General features: G+C 42.8%; 1 protein-coding gene across 7 annotated transcripts; it reads right to left on the bottom strand.

Annotated features, from left to right (window-relative positions):
• Positions 1-391: 391 nt before the first annotated feature.
• On the bottom strand, positions 392-16,310 carry LOC115616517 (myosin heavy chain, skeletal muscle, adult-like). Of its 7 annotated transcripts, none has more exons than XM_030505849.1 (38): positions 16,107-16,310; positions 15,874-16,017; positions 15,618-15,774; positions 14,946-14,973; positions 14,733-14,847; positions 14,547-14,639; positions 13,344-13,407; positions 13,153-13,251; positions 12,956-13,059; positions 12,738-12,876; positions 12,383-12,501; positions 12,140-12,289; positions 11,061-11,231; positions 9,607-9,913; positions 9,419-9,477; positions 8,889-8,976; positions 8,679-8,796; positions 8,009-8,132; positions 7,787-7,923; positions 7,430-7,685; positions 6,291-6,533; positions 5,902-6,078; positions 5,674-5,819; positions 5,494-5,584; positions 5,016-5,405; positions 4,772-4,898; positions 4,434-4,552; positions 3,946-4,142; positions 3,483-3,666; positions 3,236-3,401; positions 2,939-3,063; positions 2,426-2,734; positions 2,122-2,325; positions 1,631-1,756; positions 1,364-1,534; positions 1,173-1,277; positions 949-1,044; positions 392-586 (listed from the first exon to the last, which is right to left on the bottom strand). In XM_030505849.1, the coding sequence occupies exons 1-38, from the start codon at positions 16,308-16,310 to the stop codon at positions 431-433; spliced, it is 5,808 nt and encodes a 1,935-aa protein (XP_030361709.1). In that variant the 3' UTR covers positions 392-430. The 7 variants fall into 7 exon arrangements, with proteins under 7 accessions (XP_030361709.1, XP_030361708.1, XP_030361703.1 ...); XM_030505848.1 differs by having other exon boundaries at positions 9,419-9,496; positions 9,623-9,913; XM_030505843.1 differs by having other exon boundaries at positions 431-586; positions 9,419-9,491; positions 9,603-9,913.
• Between the last annotated feature and the right edge of the window lie 1,979 nt (positions 16,311-18,289).

Here is an 18,289-nt window from a genome sequence, read left to right as displayed (position 1 = left end):
TTCTGGTTGGACACATGAAGAAAATTTCTACAATGAGAACAATCAGCCATGGGAATAATCTCCCCAGGGAAGTGATGGATTCCCCAACTTTGGACACTTTCAAGATTTGGCTGGACAGGGTGCTGGAACTTCTAGTCTACATTGTGCATTTGCCATGAAAATTGAACTGGATGATCCATGATGTCCCTTCCAACATGGTATTCCATGATTTTATGATACTATGAAAATGAATTGTTTATAAACAGCCAATACTTAGGTAACTGCAAAATTGAATTGTAACAACCGAAAGCACTGCTTCTGCTGTGTGTGCAAGGGAATCTACAGTCTTTATTCTCTAGACATCGATATGGTTGCAATGACTAACTACAGACAAGACAGAGGGTACACATTTTGTGCAGCCCTCAAGTCACTTTGCTGCCTCACGGCAGCCTCACTCTTCCTCTCCTATCTTCTTGCTGTGAAACTCCCGGCTTTTCACTCGGAGCTTGTTGACCTGGGACTCTGCAATGTCAGCCCGCTCCTCAGCTTCCTCCAGCTCGTGCTGGATCTTTCGGAACTTGGAGAGGTTGACATTGGACAGCTCCTCCTGTGGGGGGAAAGGGAGTTGGTGGTGAGGAGGTCCTGCAGAGCTGCGGCTCTTCTGTGGGAAGGCACACACTTACATCCTCCACCCACCACACAAAAGCGTCACACAAACCTCCTCATCCTCCCTTATTCAGAACCCCACTGCGACAAGCTTTACCAGCACTGTGTCACACTTGAGGAGCGATTTTGCCACTTGGTCAAGTCATTTGTGTACTTACTGTCCCACTTGTTTATCTAGATGTAAAGACCCCAAAACCTTAGAACGTTGATGACTTGGATATTCTAAATATCTGGTATTCATCTCGTCAGCACGTCTGACACCTACAGAAAGGAATGCTTGACTATTCTCCAAGCAATACTTACAGCTTCCTCAGCTTGCCTCTTGTAGGATTTCACTTTCATTTGCAGCTTGTCCACTAGGTCCTGGAGCCTGAGAATATTCTTCCGGTCTTCCTCAGACTAGAGTGGTTGGCAAACAGAAAAGAAAGTGAATTATTGGTTCTGCATCATGTGAGGTTAAGAATTCCCCTTGGGGATGATGTGTGCTGTGAGAGTTGCTGAGAGAGCAAGGACACCTCCTGCCTTACCTGGTAGGTCAGCTCCTTCACCCTCCTCTCGTACTTGCGCACACCCTTCACGGCTTCAGCGCTGCGCTTCTGCTCAGCATCAACCTCCCCTTCCAGCTCCCGCACCTGCAATCACAAGCCCACCTTTGGAGCTTCCCTGGTATCTCTCCAAGGCACATGCTCACTCTTGCACAGATACCAGCCCTACGCACTCTGGCCTCCAGCTTCTGGATTTGCTTCTTGCCTCCCTTCAGTGCCAACTGCTCAGCCTCATCCAGACGGAGCTGCAGGTCCTTCACCGTCTGGTCCAGGTTCTTCTTCATCCTCTCCAGGTGGGCGCTTGTGTCCTGCTCCTTCTTCAGCTCTTCTGCCATCATGGCCGCCTGATGAGAGCAAAGGGTCAAAGCCGCTTTGGGGCTGGAGATATTTTGGGGGGAGAAGACATCCACCATCAACAATGAAAGGAGCCCCCGACTCACATCTGTGATGGCCTTCTTGGCCTTCTCTTCAGCATTGCGGGCTTCCTGGATAGTATCCTCCATTTCACCCTGGATTTGGGCAATGTCTGTTTCCAGCTTCTTCTTGGTGTTGATCAAACTGGTGTTCTGTTGAACCACCACAAATATTGTCCCATTAGTTCCAGAACCAAACACTGGGTTTAGTAATTGACTGTGTAAATTTAAAGTTATTATCTATGTATCTAATATTAGCATTGTCCTTCAAATGATGCATCTTGTCAGGTACTACACAGCTAGAGAGCAGAGAGTTCTTGAAATTTTAAGAAATATTTCTGACTCCTGTAAGTACAATCCTACTCACTTAGGGATAACCCAATTCTTTGTACAAGTGTAAGAGTTCTGGTTCAGGTTAAGCTTTTTGTTACAAGAGGTGATTTAAGAATTCACACAGATGAAAAATCTGGAAAGGGAAACAAAAAAAGCTCTTGAGATTTTGAACTGCGTTAATCAACCTGAGTGTGGAGGAGCTGCACACGTTCAGTGGCATCCAGAAGCTCCTGCTCAGCCAATTTCCTGGACCGCTCTGTCTGCTCCAGGGCTGCCCGTAGCTCCTCAACTTCAGCCTGCAACAGGTTTGCTCTGCGCTCCACCATGGCCACCTGCTCCTTCAGGTCCTCCTGTGTCCTCAGAGCATCGTCCAAGTGTATCTGGGTATCCTGTAAAAGAGGCAACAGAAATTACAAGGTGGCAGTGTGAGCCTGGGTGTCAAAAATCTCAGGGATGTCATATCTCTTTCTGCAGCTTTGGTGAATGGACCTTGAGCACTCCCTGCGTGTTTCTCAGGTTCTTCTGTGCCTCAGCAGCCACGCGGTTGGCATGGCTGAGCTGGATCTCCATTTCATTCAGGTCTCCCTCCATCTTCTTCTTCAGCCGCAGGGCTTCATTCCTGCTCCTGATCTCAGCATCCAGGGTGCTCTGCATGGACTCCACAATTCTGAGGTGGTTTCTCTTCATCTGGTCAATCTCCTCATCTTTCTCTGCTATCTTCCTGTCAATCTCAGACTTGACCTGGTTGAGCTCAAGTTGGAGGCGCAGGATCTTGCCCTCTTCATGTTCTAGGGATGCCTGAATAAGAAAGCAGCACGGTGTCAATAAAATAATTTTATGTCCATTTATTTATGTTCTATTCCAAACTACCTCTTATAAACAAAAATGGGGCTCTTTTTCTTTGGATGATGTGGAAACTGAGGCCTTGACTTTCGTTGACATCCCAATCTTAAACTACTTGTCAGTAAACCTCGCTGAAAAACTATGAATATGTGTATGTACCTCAGCTTCCTCCAGGGAGGCTTGGATTTCAAATTTCTCCTGCTCAATCTGCTTCTTGACTTTCTCCAGCTCATGAATCGCTTTTCCTCCCTCTGCAATCTGCTCCGTGAGGTCGGAAATCTCCTCTGTGGGAACAAGGATCAATGGCATGGTCGGGCACAGAGCAGAATGGGAAGGGCCCTGACACACCAAGATGACAGGCATCTTTGCCCACCTGCAGGCACAGAGCCATGTGAAGCGGTGGGTGCTGGTGGGTGGTGAGAAAGCCCTGCCAGGAGCAAAGGGCCAGGGACTTACGCTGCAAGTTCTTGTTCTCACGCTTCAGCGTTTCCAGGTGGTCCAAGGACTCCTCATAGGCATTCTTCATCTTAAACAGCTCCGTGCTGAGAGAGCGACATTCTTTCTGGGAGGCTTCTAGTTCAGCCTGTGTTTCCTCATACTTCTGCTTCCATTCTGCCAGGATCTGAAGAGAAATGGGGTGTTAGGATGGATGTGACAATCAGGAGGGGATGTCCAGGAGCCCCCAGGCCGGAATCCAAAAGACCTTGTCAAAGTTCTTCTGCTTCTTATCCAGAGCTGCACAGGCAGCATTTGATCTCTCCACATCAATCATCAGGTCCTCCACTTCATTCTGCAGCCTCTGCTTTGTCTTTTCCAGGGAGGCACATTTGGCATTGACAGCTTCAACATGTTCCTCTGCATCCTGCAGGCGCTGTGCCAGCTTCTTCCTGCAATGTGGTAAGTACAGCTGCAGGTTAGAGGTGAAGGGTCTGCCACAGCTTTGTCCCGGTACCTGCTGATTATTAGGCCTGTCTTAACCATTCTAGCCCTAAAGGTGACATTTTTCCTTCCAGTCTACACATTTTTTCCCTCTCTTCCCCCTACCACAAAGACACTACATCCCAGCCTTTTTTTCCTCTCCTGTCCTAATCTGATATCAGAGACTCCCATCTCCCTGCAGAGTCCCAGTGTTCTCCAGTTCTCTCTACATCCCACTTGCCACATACTTGGCCTCCTCCAGCTCCTCCGTGCGCTGAATAGCGTCCGTCTCATATTTGGTTCTCCACTGGGCCACTTCGCTGTTGGCCTTAGACAGGGCGCGCTGCAGCTCCCCCTTGGCTTCCTGCTCCTCCTCATATTGTTCCCGGAGCAAGTCACAGTCGTGGCGAGCAGACTGCAAGGCATGGGCGAGCGCGTTCTTGGCCTGCAGCAACAAGAATATTGGGACAATGAATGTACATATCCTGGGAAATATCCTGACTGACATGTTGTTTTACACTGGATTATTCTTCTATGCAAAATGACAACAGTATGTTGAATGTGGAAAGAAGCTGGGATTGACAAAAGAAATAATGTTTAAACTCCAGGGAATAGCTAAGATGCAATGAATTAACTAAGAGGTTTTATGATAGTTCTATAGTTGCGTAAGTGTCTAACGAGCCTGTTAGAGAAGAGGAATCTAAAAGATAAAAATGAATATAGAATGCCTTCTCACCTTTATCTCTTCCTCTAAGTGCCTCTTGAGTTCCTCAATCTGTTGGGTGAAAGCCTGCTTGCCCCTTGATAGCTGAGAAAGCAGACCATCCTTCTCCTCCAAATGGCGTGAGTATTCACCTGCACAAGTTAGAAGATACAAAAGCTTTTTATTGTGTTGATGACAGTATTGTGGACATTTAGGGCTGAAAACCAGACAGTTAGCAAACCCTGTAGAAGCTTGTGATGCCATTTCACACATTTCGTGTTACAAGGGAGACAAAACATCTTGGACAAATTATGTGCCCAGAAAGGTCTCTGGCATTATTAATTTCCACTTCAGAGATGTATATGTCTTACCTGCTTCTGTCTGCAGACGAGCTCTTTGAGCACTGAGGTCATTGATCATGCGCTGATGCTCTTCTTCCTTTGTCTTAATCTCACTCAGCTGGTCTTCCAGTGTGCGACACATCTTCTCCAGATTTGCCTGTGTGGAAACATATGGAAGTAGTTAATGATGCAAATCCTTAATAACAGCAGCTGCAAAACATTAAATTTAATTTAATTATATTGGGACAGAAATATCTAGAAGGTATTTGCGTACCTTGGCTTTGGAGACGGACTCCATGTTACTGGCCAAGTCATCGATCTCCATCTTCAGCTCACTCTTCTCCTTCTCCAGCTTCTGCTTCACTCGCTGCAGGTTGTCGATCTGCTCCCCAAGCTCAGCAGTGCTGTCCGCGTGCTTCTTCCGCAGGGCAGCAGCCGTGGCTTCATGCTGCAGCGTGGCCTCTTCGAGGTCACGACGCATCTTCTGGAACTCGGCCTCACGCTTCTTGTTCATCTCAACCTGAGCTGCTGTAGCCCCTCCTGCTTCCTCCAGGCGCTCGCTGATCTCCTCCAGCTCCCTCGAGAGGTCAGACCGATGCTTCTCTGCTTTTGCCCGAGAGGTTCTCTCTGCCTCAATTTCCTCCTCCAGTTCCTCAGTACGAGCCTGGGGAACATCAGGGACCCTTCACACCTCTGCCCTCCTCTTACCTGACCTGAGGCTGGGTGAGAGAGGGGAAGGAACAGAGACTTGCCTGCAGCTCCTTGATCTTCTTCTGTAATTGCATGCCCAGGGCTTGCTCATCCTCGATTTTGCTCTGGATCTGGCTAATTTCAAAGTCTTTCCTTTGGACAAAGAAAACCGAGTTAGAACTGAAAGAAAAAAACCACAAGTGCAACAGCCCAGCGCTCAGGTGCCCCACAGCCACACTTACTTCTTCAGTTTCTCATCCAGTTGCTGCTTATCGTTTTCCAAATCCATGATGCTGTCCTGGGCCAGCTTCAGGTCTCCTTCGAGTTTTCTCTTAGCTCTCTCGAGGTCCATGCGCAGTTTTTTCTCTTGCTCCAGGGACCCTTCCAGCTAAAGCAAAGACCATCAGTGTTCTGCTGGTAGTGTCTGACTGTGTAACAGCTTTAGTCTTCTCATATGCATCTTTACTTACATCGTCCACTTGCTGCTCCAGCTTGATTTTAGCTTTGGTCAGCGTATTGACTTTGTCCTCTTCTGCCTGCAGGTCATCCAGTGTCTGCTGATGGGCCTCTTGGAGGGCTTTCTTCTCTTTTGTCAGCTTGACAATGGTCTCGTCCAGGGCTGCCATCTCCTCTGTGAGGTTTTTCACCTACAGATATAAGCAATTGTCAAAATGGGGTGGAAAACATGCAGCGAAATGTTCACTTTGCAGTACTTAGCCAGGAGTTGCATTTCTCTTTTTGCTACTCAAGTGAGGGCCAGCTCAGATGTTCCAAAGCCAACGCATCCTGGGGCAGCAGGCTCTTTTGCTCCAAGAAGCAATGATTTTTTGATCCCTTATGTGATTCCCTCTGTGTGTACCTTGTTTTCAGTGGCATGCTTTTCCTTCTCCACTTTGGCCAACGTTAACTCGAGGTCATCAATATCTTTTTTCAGCTCTGAACATTCATCCTCCAGTTTCCTCTTCTTGGCCGTCAACTCAGCATTAATTTCTTCTTCATCCTCAGCCCTTTCAGTCACCTCCTTTACTTTGGCTTCAAGCTGGATTTTAGTTTTGATGAGCTGGTCACATCTTTCCTCAGCATCAGCTAAAGCATCAGCTTCCTGGGGGTAAAATATGGGAAAGTTTATTTTATGCTGAAGGAACATATGTGCATCAGCAAGACCTTTGGGATTACTTTTTGGGAAAAGATTACTGATTAATTACATTGCAAATTAGCAATTTTGAAAATTGTTTTGATCACTTTTATTTTTTCCTGACCTTTTTCATCATCACACGCTGTGTCTACATAAATCACATTTCACCTGGTTTATTGCAGGTATGTGGGTGGCTTACTTGGATTTAATTGATGTTTTCCTTTTCTCCTTCAGAAAGTTATGAGTGATAGTATTTTATAATTCCACATATTCAATTTTATGTAGAAGCATTGAGAAACGTAAATAATTCCACCCCTGAGAAAATGTTTGAAACTCCCATTAGTAGATTTATACCCTGCCAATACAGTAAGTGGATACTACAAGTCAGTGTTCTAGAAGAAGATTCACCTTTCTCTGAAATGGACACTTCAAGGATACTGCCTACATACTGGCTAAGTTTCCCGAGAGGCCAGATGGCTCTGGGGCAAACATACAAGGCTGGGCTTGTGTGGTAGGATGCAATGAGCATCTGTGTCTTCTGGGAGCAATAGCTACAGGAGCCCGGGTGAGATATGCTGTAAGAAATGGCAGTAGGATTTTCATTTTGACAACTGAATGAAGGCATACTTGGTCAATCCAATCACTGTCGCTACTCCACTAAATACACAACAGTGACTGTACTGAGGCTTTATGTCATGAACTTGCATGGAGACGTGTAGGCGTTAGGACTAAAAAGTGATTCTTTAGCTTAAACTCCACTTTCTAATGGTGAGACTGAGTGGGAAAGAAGGTGGCCTGAATTTTACGTTTTTTACATGGTATGTAATGTAAAATATTTTGTAAAAATAAAAAAAGTTACTCACAGCCTGCACTTGGAGCTGCAGATCATTTTTCTCTTGCACGAGTTTCACCATTTTCTCCTCCAGCTCCTTCCTCTTTGCCTCAGACTTTGCAAGCTCTTCCTTGGTTTTCTCAAACTCTTCCTTCATGTTGGCCATCTCCTTCTCAGATTCTGCACTCTTTAGCAAGGGCTTGATCTTGAAGAATAGCTTCATCCAGGGCCAGTGCTTCACATTCATGAAGGACCTAACATTGTACTGGATGCAGAAGATGGACTCCCTGAAGCATAATTAAAATGTACATTAAATATTTTCAGGAGGACAAGTGTCAGCACTTTCCTCCAAGTACAATGACTTTAACTGCGGATGAGGAATATCTACCTTCTCTCCACCATTCTCTGGTACTCCACTCTCATCAGGAAGCCCCTACATCTGGCCTGTGTGCGGGTGATGAGCTGTGCCAGCTTCTCATCCCTCATCTCCTCCAGGAGTCCCAGCAGCCCAGCTTTGAAGAACACCTTGAGAAAGGGAATGTTGCTGCACCTCACTGGCAGGTAGAGCAGAGCACAGAGATGCAGTGAATGACTCAAGAAAGGTTTGTACCTTGGTGTGCCCAAATTTGTACTGGGTGTGGTCCACATCAATTGACCCAAGAAGCTTCTCAGAAGCTTTCTTGCTGTCAATGAACTGTCCCTCTGGGATCGCACTGGCATTGAGCACCTTGTACCTGTGGAATGAGGAGGAAATATAAATGAGGATAATCTGAAGTCATAAGGGTATAAAGTTTTTTGAAGTTACCATCAGTCTGTTCAGCTGAATCGGGCTGAGGAAGTTGGAAATTCATCTCTTGTTTAGAGATACAGTTATATTGAAGTTCTAATCTGATAATGAAGTTAAGGAAACTGACTGTGTTTAGGTGATCAGTCGTAGATGAGGACACTGATCTCCAGCTGTTTTATTACAAGATCTTTTTCACTTAAGCTGTGCTGAAGAAAATATCTAGAGAGGAACATTGCCACTATGCGTATAGCAAGAAAGCATCTTCCCCTGAAATTTACAACTGATTCAATGGCCAAAGCACTCTGCGGAGTTTGGAAATTTTATTTGAAAAATTATTGTAGCCACATGCCAATCTGCATTTTTAAATCTTGTGATCACTGGTTTGTGTTGCTCTATTGTGCTTCCACATTCAGAGACACTGGTAAGGTTCAGCTGTGTGATGAATAGCAAATAGTAAGGACATTGACTTACCTCTTCGTTTTATAGTTCTTACCTCTGTTTGAAGTCAGCATAGAGGACTCTGCTGGGGAAACCTTTCCTGCAAATCCTGATGCCTTCCAGCACACCATTACAGCGCAGCTGGTGAAGTACAAGTTCATGCTCCATGGCACCTAGCAATGTAGACCATAAATGAACACTAGTTTCCACTGCGGAGGGGAATGGCTATATCAGAGCATGTTCTCTTTCTGCTTGAACATCTTACCAGGTGTTTTTGTTTCATTTGGGATGATGCAGCGCACAAAATGAGGGTGGGTGCTCCGTAGATTGGTCATCAGCTTGTTTAGGTTCTCCTGTTGGACCATGATTTAGTGTGTGTTCATATGATATATGGAAAAACTAACTCTTAAATTCTGGGAACATAGCATAAAAGCCTATCAGTGAAGATGCACTGTGATGAAAATTATCAACTGATACCTCAGTAAATAGCTCAAGGCCCTCTGATTCTGAACACTGAACATCATCTTTTAGAGTAAGAAAAAAAGTTGCCATCAACCCAATGAGAGATAGAAGGTGAGTACTGCTTAGTTTTATGAGAAAATTAGTGTGTATTTTAAGTAGAAGTTTAGGACATTACAGAGTCATTTTTCTTTCATAAGTGGGGTGGGGTTGTTTTTTAATGATAATCTGAGCAAAAGTTTTTTACTTTTATTTTTTTTTTTACTGTTGTTGAGCCATTTCAAAGTGCAGTTTAATTCTAATTTGCATAGATGAAAAAATAAAGTGTTTGCTTACCCTGAAAAGAGCTGAGACTGTCTGGAAAGAAGAACCCTTCTTCTTGCCACCTTTCTTGCCTCCACCACCACCACTAGCCTCTGATAAAGTAAAGATAACAAAACATTGATGGCTCTGGAACTCATTCATGATTCCATAATTTTGAAGAACCACTGTGCAACAAAGAGATGAGATCTTAGAGAACTGACCTGCCTCTCCACCAGCAGAGGCAAAAAGTAAAGCCAGTGTCTTCACAGATGATTTCTGATACAGCCCAATGACAGTTTCATTTAAGGGGTCTTTGTTCTTCTCAAGCCAACCAGTGATGTTGTAGTCCACCGTGCCAGCATAGTGCACCAGCGAGAAGTGAGCCTCAGCCTTGCCTTTGCCAGGCTTGGGCTTCTGGAAGTTGTTGGACTTGCCCAGATGCTGGTCATAGAGCTTGTTCTTGAAAGAGGTGTCAGTTGCCTTGGGGAACATGCACTCCTCTTCCAGGATGGAGAAGATGCCCATGGGCTGGGAGAAGCAGCAAAAAAATGACAGCAATAAAATATAGATTTGCCTTTGGAAGGAGACTGCAGTAAGGCACAGGAAGCTGAGAAATGGGTTATGTTTTTGGATCAAAAAGTGGATCAAATCTTTGTTTAGTTTTGCACATGCATTTCTAGACAAGATATGAATTTGTGTCTGAAACTAATGTATTTCAGAAGTGATAGTGTCGCAATCATCACACAAAGTTTTCTAAATAATTTGGAAACTGATGACTCAAAAGAAGATTTTTATTTTCTGCATTAATGCTTTCATGATGTAGATTTTTGTAGTTGAAACTGTCTTACTAAAACTGTCCTTTGTTCAACAGATCAACAGATCTTTCAGCTACTTCCTGTAATTTTATTTCTTATGAGATATCTCTGCATTTTTATTCCTCAAGAGAATGATGTTACACAAAATGGTGTCAGCTCATAGTGATGGTGCTATTCCTCCCTGTTCATCCAGTACCTTTTTCTATATACACCTATGATTTCACTCTGAAATTGTGTTTCAGAAATCACAGTATTAACATTATTATCGTAATACTGAAAACTGTGTCTGGATTTCTGAAAAGAGATTTTTCACCTTTGCAGACTAGAAAACACACCTACAGTGAATACTTGTCATCAAATTATGTGTGATCACATTATTTCTTCTATTGCCTTTACCAAATAAGCAAAATTACAGTTATTTTTTTAAAATATAGTAGTTAATATAACGTAGTTAATAGGTAACCTAAAGTTCTTTCATTTGTAGCCTAATCAGAAGGGTCCTCAGAAATTGCTTTCTGAATAAAAACAATATTTGAAATGAAAAGGTACCCAAAGCTTTTTTGAAGTCAAAGAGCCAGATATGGCTATGATGGGCAATGATATATAGTTTTGTGAAGCATTAGGGCAAGAAAAAATAAAACTGAAGAAAAATCCTATAATTCTGTCACAAAGAAGAAATAATGAAATCTTAAATGCAATCAACATACTTTTTCAATGAGCTCACGGACAAAATAAGCTACATATTCAGGTATTTTGAATAACTGAATGTTTGGACATGAATGTGGAAAAGTCCTGTGAAAACTGGTGCCAAGTAACAAAAGAATTCCCAGATGCACAATGCACCTGAACAGGAAGGGTACCTTTTCAATGAGCTCAATGCAGGCAGCCAGGTCCATCCCAAAGTCGATGAATGTCCATTCAATTCCTTCCTTCTTGTACTCCTCCTGCTCCAGCACGAACATGTGGTGGTTGAAGAACTGCTGCAGTTTCTCATTGGTGAAGTTGATGCACAGCTGCTCAAAGCTGTTGAACTGCTCAGGGCAAAGACAAGATTTATTCGTTCTCAAGATGAAGAACCACCTGTATAGCTTCCTTCTGCACACTTAGAATCACATACAGGGAATGCTCAGTTAAAACAAAGATTTTTTTTTTTGATGTTAAAGCATTTAATTAATTACTTTTAAAGAGATTGGGGTTTTTTTGCTCTTTGCTACCTGACTAATATTTATGTATTTATTTTTTCAAATCAGATTCCAAAATTATTTGTTAGTCTTATCCCTATCAAGGTGCAATTTACATTACTCTGTTCTGTTGTATTATGTAAATTTTCCCATTGCCCTTATGAAATAATTAGACATTGTCAGAGTTTGCCAGTTCTGGCTTGGACTCAGGGAATCACCCTTCAGCTCTTCAGAAGGAAAGGATATATATTGCTCTCTTTTTCCAAAGCCTTGGCCCAATTTCGTGAGTGGGGCTCAGGTCTACCTTTCTCTTCCTGCACGTCATGGTATTCAGTATTTTTGTACTTTTGTCAGTAGATTTTCTTAATACTAAGATTAATACTAATGTGTATCACATAAAGCTATTACATGCAGATTCACTGAAGCTCATGGACTGTCCTGGAGAAAAAACAGTGACATATAAAAGGAAGAAAACATTTCCAGAAAATAAAAATTAAAATACTAATTATTAAAAAACAAAACCCACCCAAACAACAACAAAAAACCCCCCAAAAACAAACAACAAAAAAAACCACCCCCACAGACAAAAAAAGCCCCAAACAAACAAACAAAAAAGACAACAACCAAACCAACACACAAAACTTGATTTGAAATTGCAAGTGAATGGAATTTTTTCAAAAACTCTACTGGAATTCCCCAGTTTCTCTTGAGGCCTAGGTGCCTTTTCAAGATTTTACTATGATTTCTGCAGTACTTACATCAAAGATCTCAAAGCCAGCAATGTCCAGGACACCAATGAAGTACTGTCTGGGCTGCTTGGTATCCAGCTGTTGGTTGATACGAACGACCATCCACAAGAACATCTTCTCATAGACGGCTTTTGCCAGGGCACCAACTGCATTGATCACCTAAAAACAAGAAGAATCAAGCATAAGGAAAATAATACCCAGAGCAAGAAAATAAATCAAGATAGAGCTTCCCAGTCTCCAGGTGGCTGTTACCTGCTGCACAGTTTGACCCTTGGTCACATATTCATTCCCAACCTTGACTCGGGGGTAGCACATGGCCTTCAGCAGGTCAGCTGAGTTCAGACCCATCAAATAGGCAGCCTTGTCAGCAACTATACTCAAAGAGACAGTGACAGAGGAGAAGTGGTCACTGAAAGTCAATGTTAGACGTAGCTGTAGGTTTCATCACTGCAACCTTATAATAGCTTGAAGGGAAATTGAGAAACATGAATATGGTAGAAGATGAGATTTATGTCTTTATGAAAGTAACTTGGAGCAAGACACCTGAATGCCAGCTTCCAGCTATCTAACTGTTTCTATTCTTGGGAGTTCTAGATTTTGTTTATACCTTCTGTGCCATCTGGCTCTGCCTGCTCCTCACGCTGTTTCTGCTTAAACTTTAAGTTCCCATAGTGCATGACAGCCCCTGTCAGCTTGTAGATCGCTGTCTTCTCATCAGCGGTGAAGCCCAGGATGTCAATGGCACTCTGCAACAGTATCAGCCAAATAAACCTCTGGACCATTAAAAGGAACTTTCACCTTCCCATTATGCTCTGTGTCACTTACATCTGTAGCCATTAGCTCCTCCTGGTCATTAATGCTGGCAACACTGATCTCACCTTGACTCACAAACTGGTAGTCATACGGGTTGGTGGTGATAAGGAGCATGTCTGTAAAGAGGAATAGGATATATTTAGGTATAAGAATGAAGATGAATGTTAAACACATTCAGATGCCATCAAACAATTTCTAATACTTCCTACCAATTAGCTCTGGCTTCTTGTTGGACATGATCTGATAGAATATGTGGTAGCTTCTTTCTGCCTTGAGCTGGAAAGTGACTCTGGACTTCTCCAGCAAATCTGACAAGGATGGTAGGGCAGAGTTAGGTCCGAGAAAGTACACCGAGGTAGAAAGCAAAGAAGGAATGTGATCAGGTCAGGAAGTCTCTTACATGTTTCAATGTCAGCAGAAGCCAGCTTCCCTGTGGCCCCAAAGTGGATTCGAATGAATTTGCCCTTTAGAGGGGAAAGAAAAAAGGCATTTTGAAATTTCACTAAGATGGTAAGTATGTAATCTTACATTCTCCACAGAGGACAAGATTTAAACTTACAGGTTGTTGTATTGTTTGGTTTTGGTTGGTTTTTGTGGGGTTTTTTTTTTGTTTGGTTAGTTTTTTTTGTTCTGTTTTGTTTTGTTTTTTATTAGCGTTTATTTTTCTTAAAAAAGCAAAGTGAAACAAAGAAAATAAATCAGGAAACTCTCTTTACTAGAAATACTTAGGTAGAGAACTGAGCTGAGGTATTGTTTTTTAACAGATAATTCTGAATGCACAGGAACAAGAAAAACAGTAAGCAAGCCTTTCATTAGGGCAATAATTATGCCTCAATTCAAACAGATGGCAAGATGTAGTTGCTTCATGTTTTACTCAGTTATGAAGGTAGATTTTGATGGTATAAATGTTAGGTGAGATTTTTAGAACCTGCTGAAAAGGCAGCTGTTACTTTCTGAGTTGTGGGGATAGGGGCAACACACCCAGAACATGGAACTTTAAGCTGAGGCTGGGGATTTGTATTGTGATTTCTCAAGGACATTCACAGGTTATCTGATAAAATTTACAAATGTCTTTTTGCATTAAAATTATCAAAAGGACATATCAGAGATTAGTTTGGTTTCTGATAGGACGTCTCGAAGTCATCCCTTTCCAGAAAACTTGCATCAATGTTTGATTAATAGACCTGCTCAGTTCTGTGTCTAAAGAAAAAGAGATCTATATTTTTGCTGATCTGATGCAGGCAATTTCCATCTTGTCTTTTCCTCTCTCCCTCCCTTCCTTCTACATGATATCAATTCACATAAATGTGTATATTCAGGCTCTATGACAGATACCAGGAGTATGCATATATATATTTACAAACATTAAATAATAGAGATATTTATACATCTTTAAATAATCCCCATTTGTATATACTTCTTTGCTGTACTACACTTTTAAAGCTATATTGTTAATTAAATAGTCTGGTTAGGTAGGTTTTAGTTGACAAAAATATTAGTTCAATTAAGTCAATCATCTGACCATGACAGTTCAGAAGTGACAGCTTCTGTTGTGACATCCTTATTCAACTTTAAATGTCAACTTCTCCAGTCAACAACTTACAAAGCGTGAAGAGTTGTCGTTCCTCACAGTCTTGGCATTTCCAAAGGCCTCCAGCAGTGGGTTGGCGCTGATGATTTGATCCTCAAGCGTTCCCTGCAGGATGATAATTATTGCTGGTTATCCGTTCCAAAAACCATATCAGAAGCAGAGAAAAGCATAGACTCCAGCCAGTGTCTATCAATTTGCCTGCATTTTGCCTGACGTCTGCTCTTCCTTCTTCTTGTCACCACTTGCTGCAATTGTTGCAAAGTACTGGATGACACGCTTTGTGTTCACAGTCTTCCCTGCTCCGGATTCTCCACTGTGCAACCAAAGAGAGAAGCAGAGAGCATGTGGTCAGGCAGGAGGTCCCCTGGCAGTGGGCAGCCCTGCAGGGGCCAGAGCAGGGAGTGTACATACGTGATCAGGATTGACTGGTTCTCGCGATCTGTGAAGCAGAAATAAATGGACTTTGTAAATGAAGAACAGGAAAAGACTGAAAACTAATTCAGTGAATGTAAGTTATGACAAGAAAAATATCTGTACAGGTTTTCCTTTGCTTACTAGTTAAGAGTTTTTAAAAATTCAATTCTTGGCAGAGTAATGATTTTCCATGAAAGATAAAACCCCTTGAGGGGACATGTGTTTCTTGCCTACTGCACTCTTTACAATTTTTTTTCTCCTGCATACAGTAAATTGTTTCTTGTTTTATTGTTTTAATTTTCGGCTATACATAGTGTAATTAAAGTTGTAGAGAAAGGGATAATGAGATCCAATTACAAAGGAATCCTGAGATTGGGTAATAGTTCTGAACACAATAGCACAGAGAAGGAAAGGTATGGAATGTTGGAAGCAAAACTAGCAACAATATATAATTCTATTTAATTTTTTTATGTCATGGTCTTATCAAGACAAATCTGATAATTTGTGATACTGAAGTTTCCTTCAATGGTGGGAAGATAGTAAAGCACACAGTGTGATGTATGCATCAGAACCATGAAAGCTTTCAAAAAGTCTCCTCATATTACTAAGACAGAGTATTCCTTCAGAGAATTCCATGGTACAATCCCTCTGAGAGAGAGAACCACTCACCAGTCAGCATGAACTGATAGGCGTTGTCAGAGATGGAGAAGATGTGTGGAGGGGCCTCCTGGCGCTTCTTGCCTCGGTAGGCCAACACCACCTCCGGGTTGTACACCGGCAGCCACTTGTAGGGGTTGATGGTGACACAGAAGAGACCCGAGTAGGTCTGTGGGGAAGGGAGACAGCACGTTGGCTTCCACTTAGCCTGGCAGAGCAGTTCCTCCCAAGAGCAGCTACCCAGAGGAAGACTGCTGCTGGTACTTACGTAGATCATCCAGGCTGCATAACGCTCTTTGAGGTTGTACAGCACAGCGGGTTCATGGAGGTGGGTCATCATGGCCATGTCCTCGATTTTATCATACTTGGGAGGGTTCATGGGAAAAACCTGATCATCCTTCACGGTCAGGGTCTGTCAGGGGAAGAAGGAGATGCATGTATGTCAGCTAAGACCTGAGAGTGGGAATCAAATGGTGTTATTCAGCCTTGTTTCTTACTCACTTCTCCACCTTCAGTCTTGACAGTGACCTTCCCCGATTCTTTGTTCTGGATTGTCCCTTTCACAAAGGATTCCTTAGGATGCACCACAAAGACCGATGTCTTAGCATCAAAAGGCTTATTCTGGGCCTCAATTCTCTCTTTTTCTGACTTTCGGAGGTAAGGAGCTGCCTCCCCAAAGACGGCCATCTCAGCGTCTGACGACATGGCTGCAGCTTCTGGAGGGACTAGTCAGCAGAGAACCCTATAGAAGAGCAGATGCGTTGCCCAAATAAGTCAACTTGCTTCATTGCCACACAGTTTGCTGAAAATTTTAAAGAGCGTCATAGAATGTGTGATTTGGGAAGGCAGTTCTTAGGCCCATCTTTCTGTGCAAAGCAGGGCAAATATCAGATCAAATTACCCAGAGCCTTTTCCAAGTGAAATTTTCATTGTCTCCAAGCATGTAGATTCTTCATTCCCACTGCATCCCTGTTTAATGTTTGACTACCCTGATTGTGAATTTTTTCATTTTCATTCCTGATCAAATTTCTATTGCTTCAACACAGGCCTGTTGTCACTCATGCTTTCACTCTGCACATATAAGAACAGTCTGGCTCTTTTTACCATATAACCATACACTTTTTGTTAAAGATAGCAAGAAGACAACCACATTTCAACATTGTCTTCAGTCTACAACCCTCACTCCCCTTTCAGCCTCTCCTCATACAGCATTTGCTCCTGCCTATGTTGGAAATTCTCCACTGAACTCCCTCAGGAATGTCAGTGTCTTTCTTGCCATGGGAGAGCACCAAATTGAACACAGTGCTCCAGATATGGGAGCTGAATGCAGGTGAAGAATCAAATTCCTTTTACCTGCTGACTACACTGTTATGACTGCATATACTTGGGCTTCATTCCCCCAAAGGCACACTGCTGACACATGTGCACCAGGACAGATGACCTCTTTCTGCAAAGGTGTTTTCTAGCCAAATGACAGCGAACATATCCTGTTGTATGGGACAATTCTTTCCTATATGCAGGACTTCATATTGCCTTTAGAAAAAATCATGAGGTTCTTTTCAGCTCCAGGCAGAAGACTTTTAGGAGCCTTCTTAAGGGTAACTTTGGTCTGTAACATACTTGTGAGTCCCTTGGTTTGATCTCATCTGCTCAGTTCCTGAGGATACATTCCATCTGTCATTGGATTGCTAATGATGATGATAAATATCAAGCTCCTAGCACTCACATATTTCTAGCACTGATGTGTTCTATACCGTGGAAAGTGCCAACTGAAAGATTTGGGTTTCCTTTTTACATTTCTAGACATCGGCATAATTTTAGAAAATGGTTACGTCACGCCTTATCAAGCTAAGCAGGGTAACTTTTACATTCTTTTAATATTCTGTGTCTAGGGCTCCCAACCCCTCCTCAAAACTTTGCTCTTTCCAGTTAGATTGCTAGATCCCAGGAGATTGGAGATTTCACTAGGAAAATTTTAAATGAAAGCATTTGTGGGGGAACACTGCTGTGATTGACTGTAACATCAATAAAGCACTTGCAATTTGTTAAGCTCAAAGCTTTGAAAGCATGCTGCAAGTGCTTTGTGCCCCTTTGCAGGTAAATATTAAGCAATGGGTTCCAAAGCAGAACTGAAGCACCACAGTGAGCCACCATGCCAGAGGAAGAAGGTATTCACACCTACCTGGAGTTACCAAACCAAAAAGCCCTGCTTGCCAGTACACAAAATACAGATAGGTGAGTCCAGAAGGTGTTCTGAATAATGCATGGTGGTTTTCACTGCTGCTCTAAATACTTCACTAGAGTTGTTTGCTTCTCATCACAAAATGTTTAAGCAGCTCAACATGGTAACATTAGTGTTTGCAATAATGTGTGTACTTTCTCTCTGTCTCTCAAAGCACAGATTTAGGGGTAGAAACACCAAATGCAGTTTTCTAAATGGCTACACCCTTCCAGCAACTACCATCCTGCTTTTCCTGCCACACTAAAGAATGCTGCTTTCTTTGTTTCACAATGCCACACTTCCTCCAGCGGAAACAAAGGTCCTGTGATGAAGAATGCCTTCAAGCATGTGGCAAGGGCAATCATCTAAAGCATGAGTGGGGCAAATCAAACCCTGTCAGGCTAAAGGAAGCTTAGCTTCCAGCCTCTGCATTTTTTAGTATAGACTCTGATTGTAAAGTGGG

Source organism: Strigops habroptila, chromosome 14 (assembly GCF_004027225.2).
Source record: "Strigops habroptila isolate Jane chromosome 14, bStrHab1.2.pri, whole genome shotgun sequence".
NCBI lineage: Eukaryota > Metazoa > Chordata > Aves > Psittaciformes > Psittacidae > Strigops > Strigops habroptila.
This window is presented reverse-complemented; position numbering and strand designations above follow the sequence as displayed.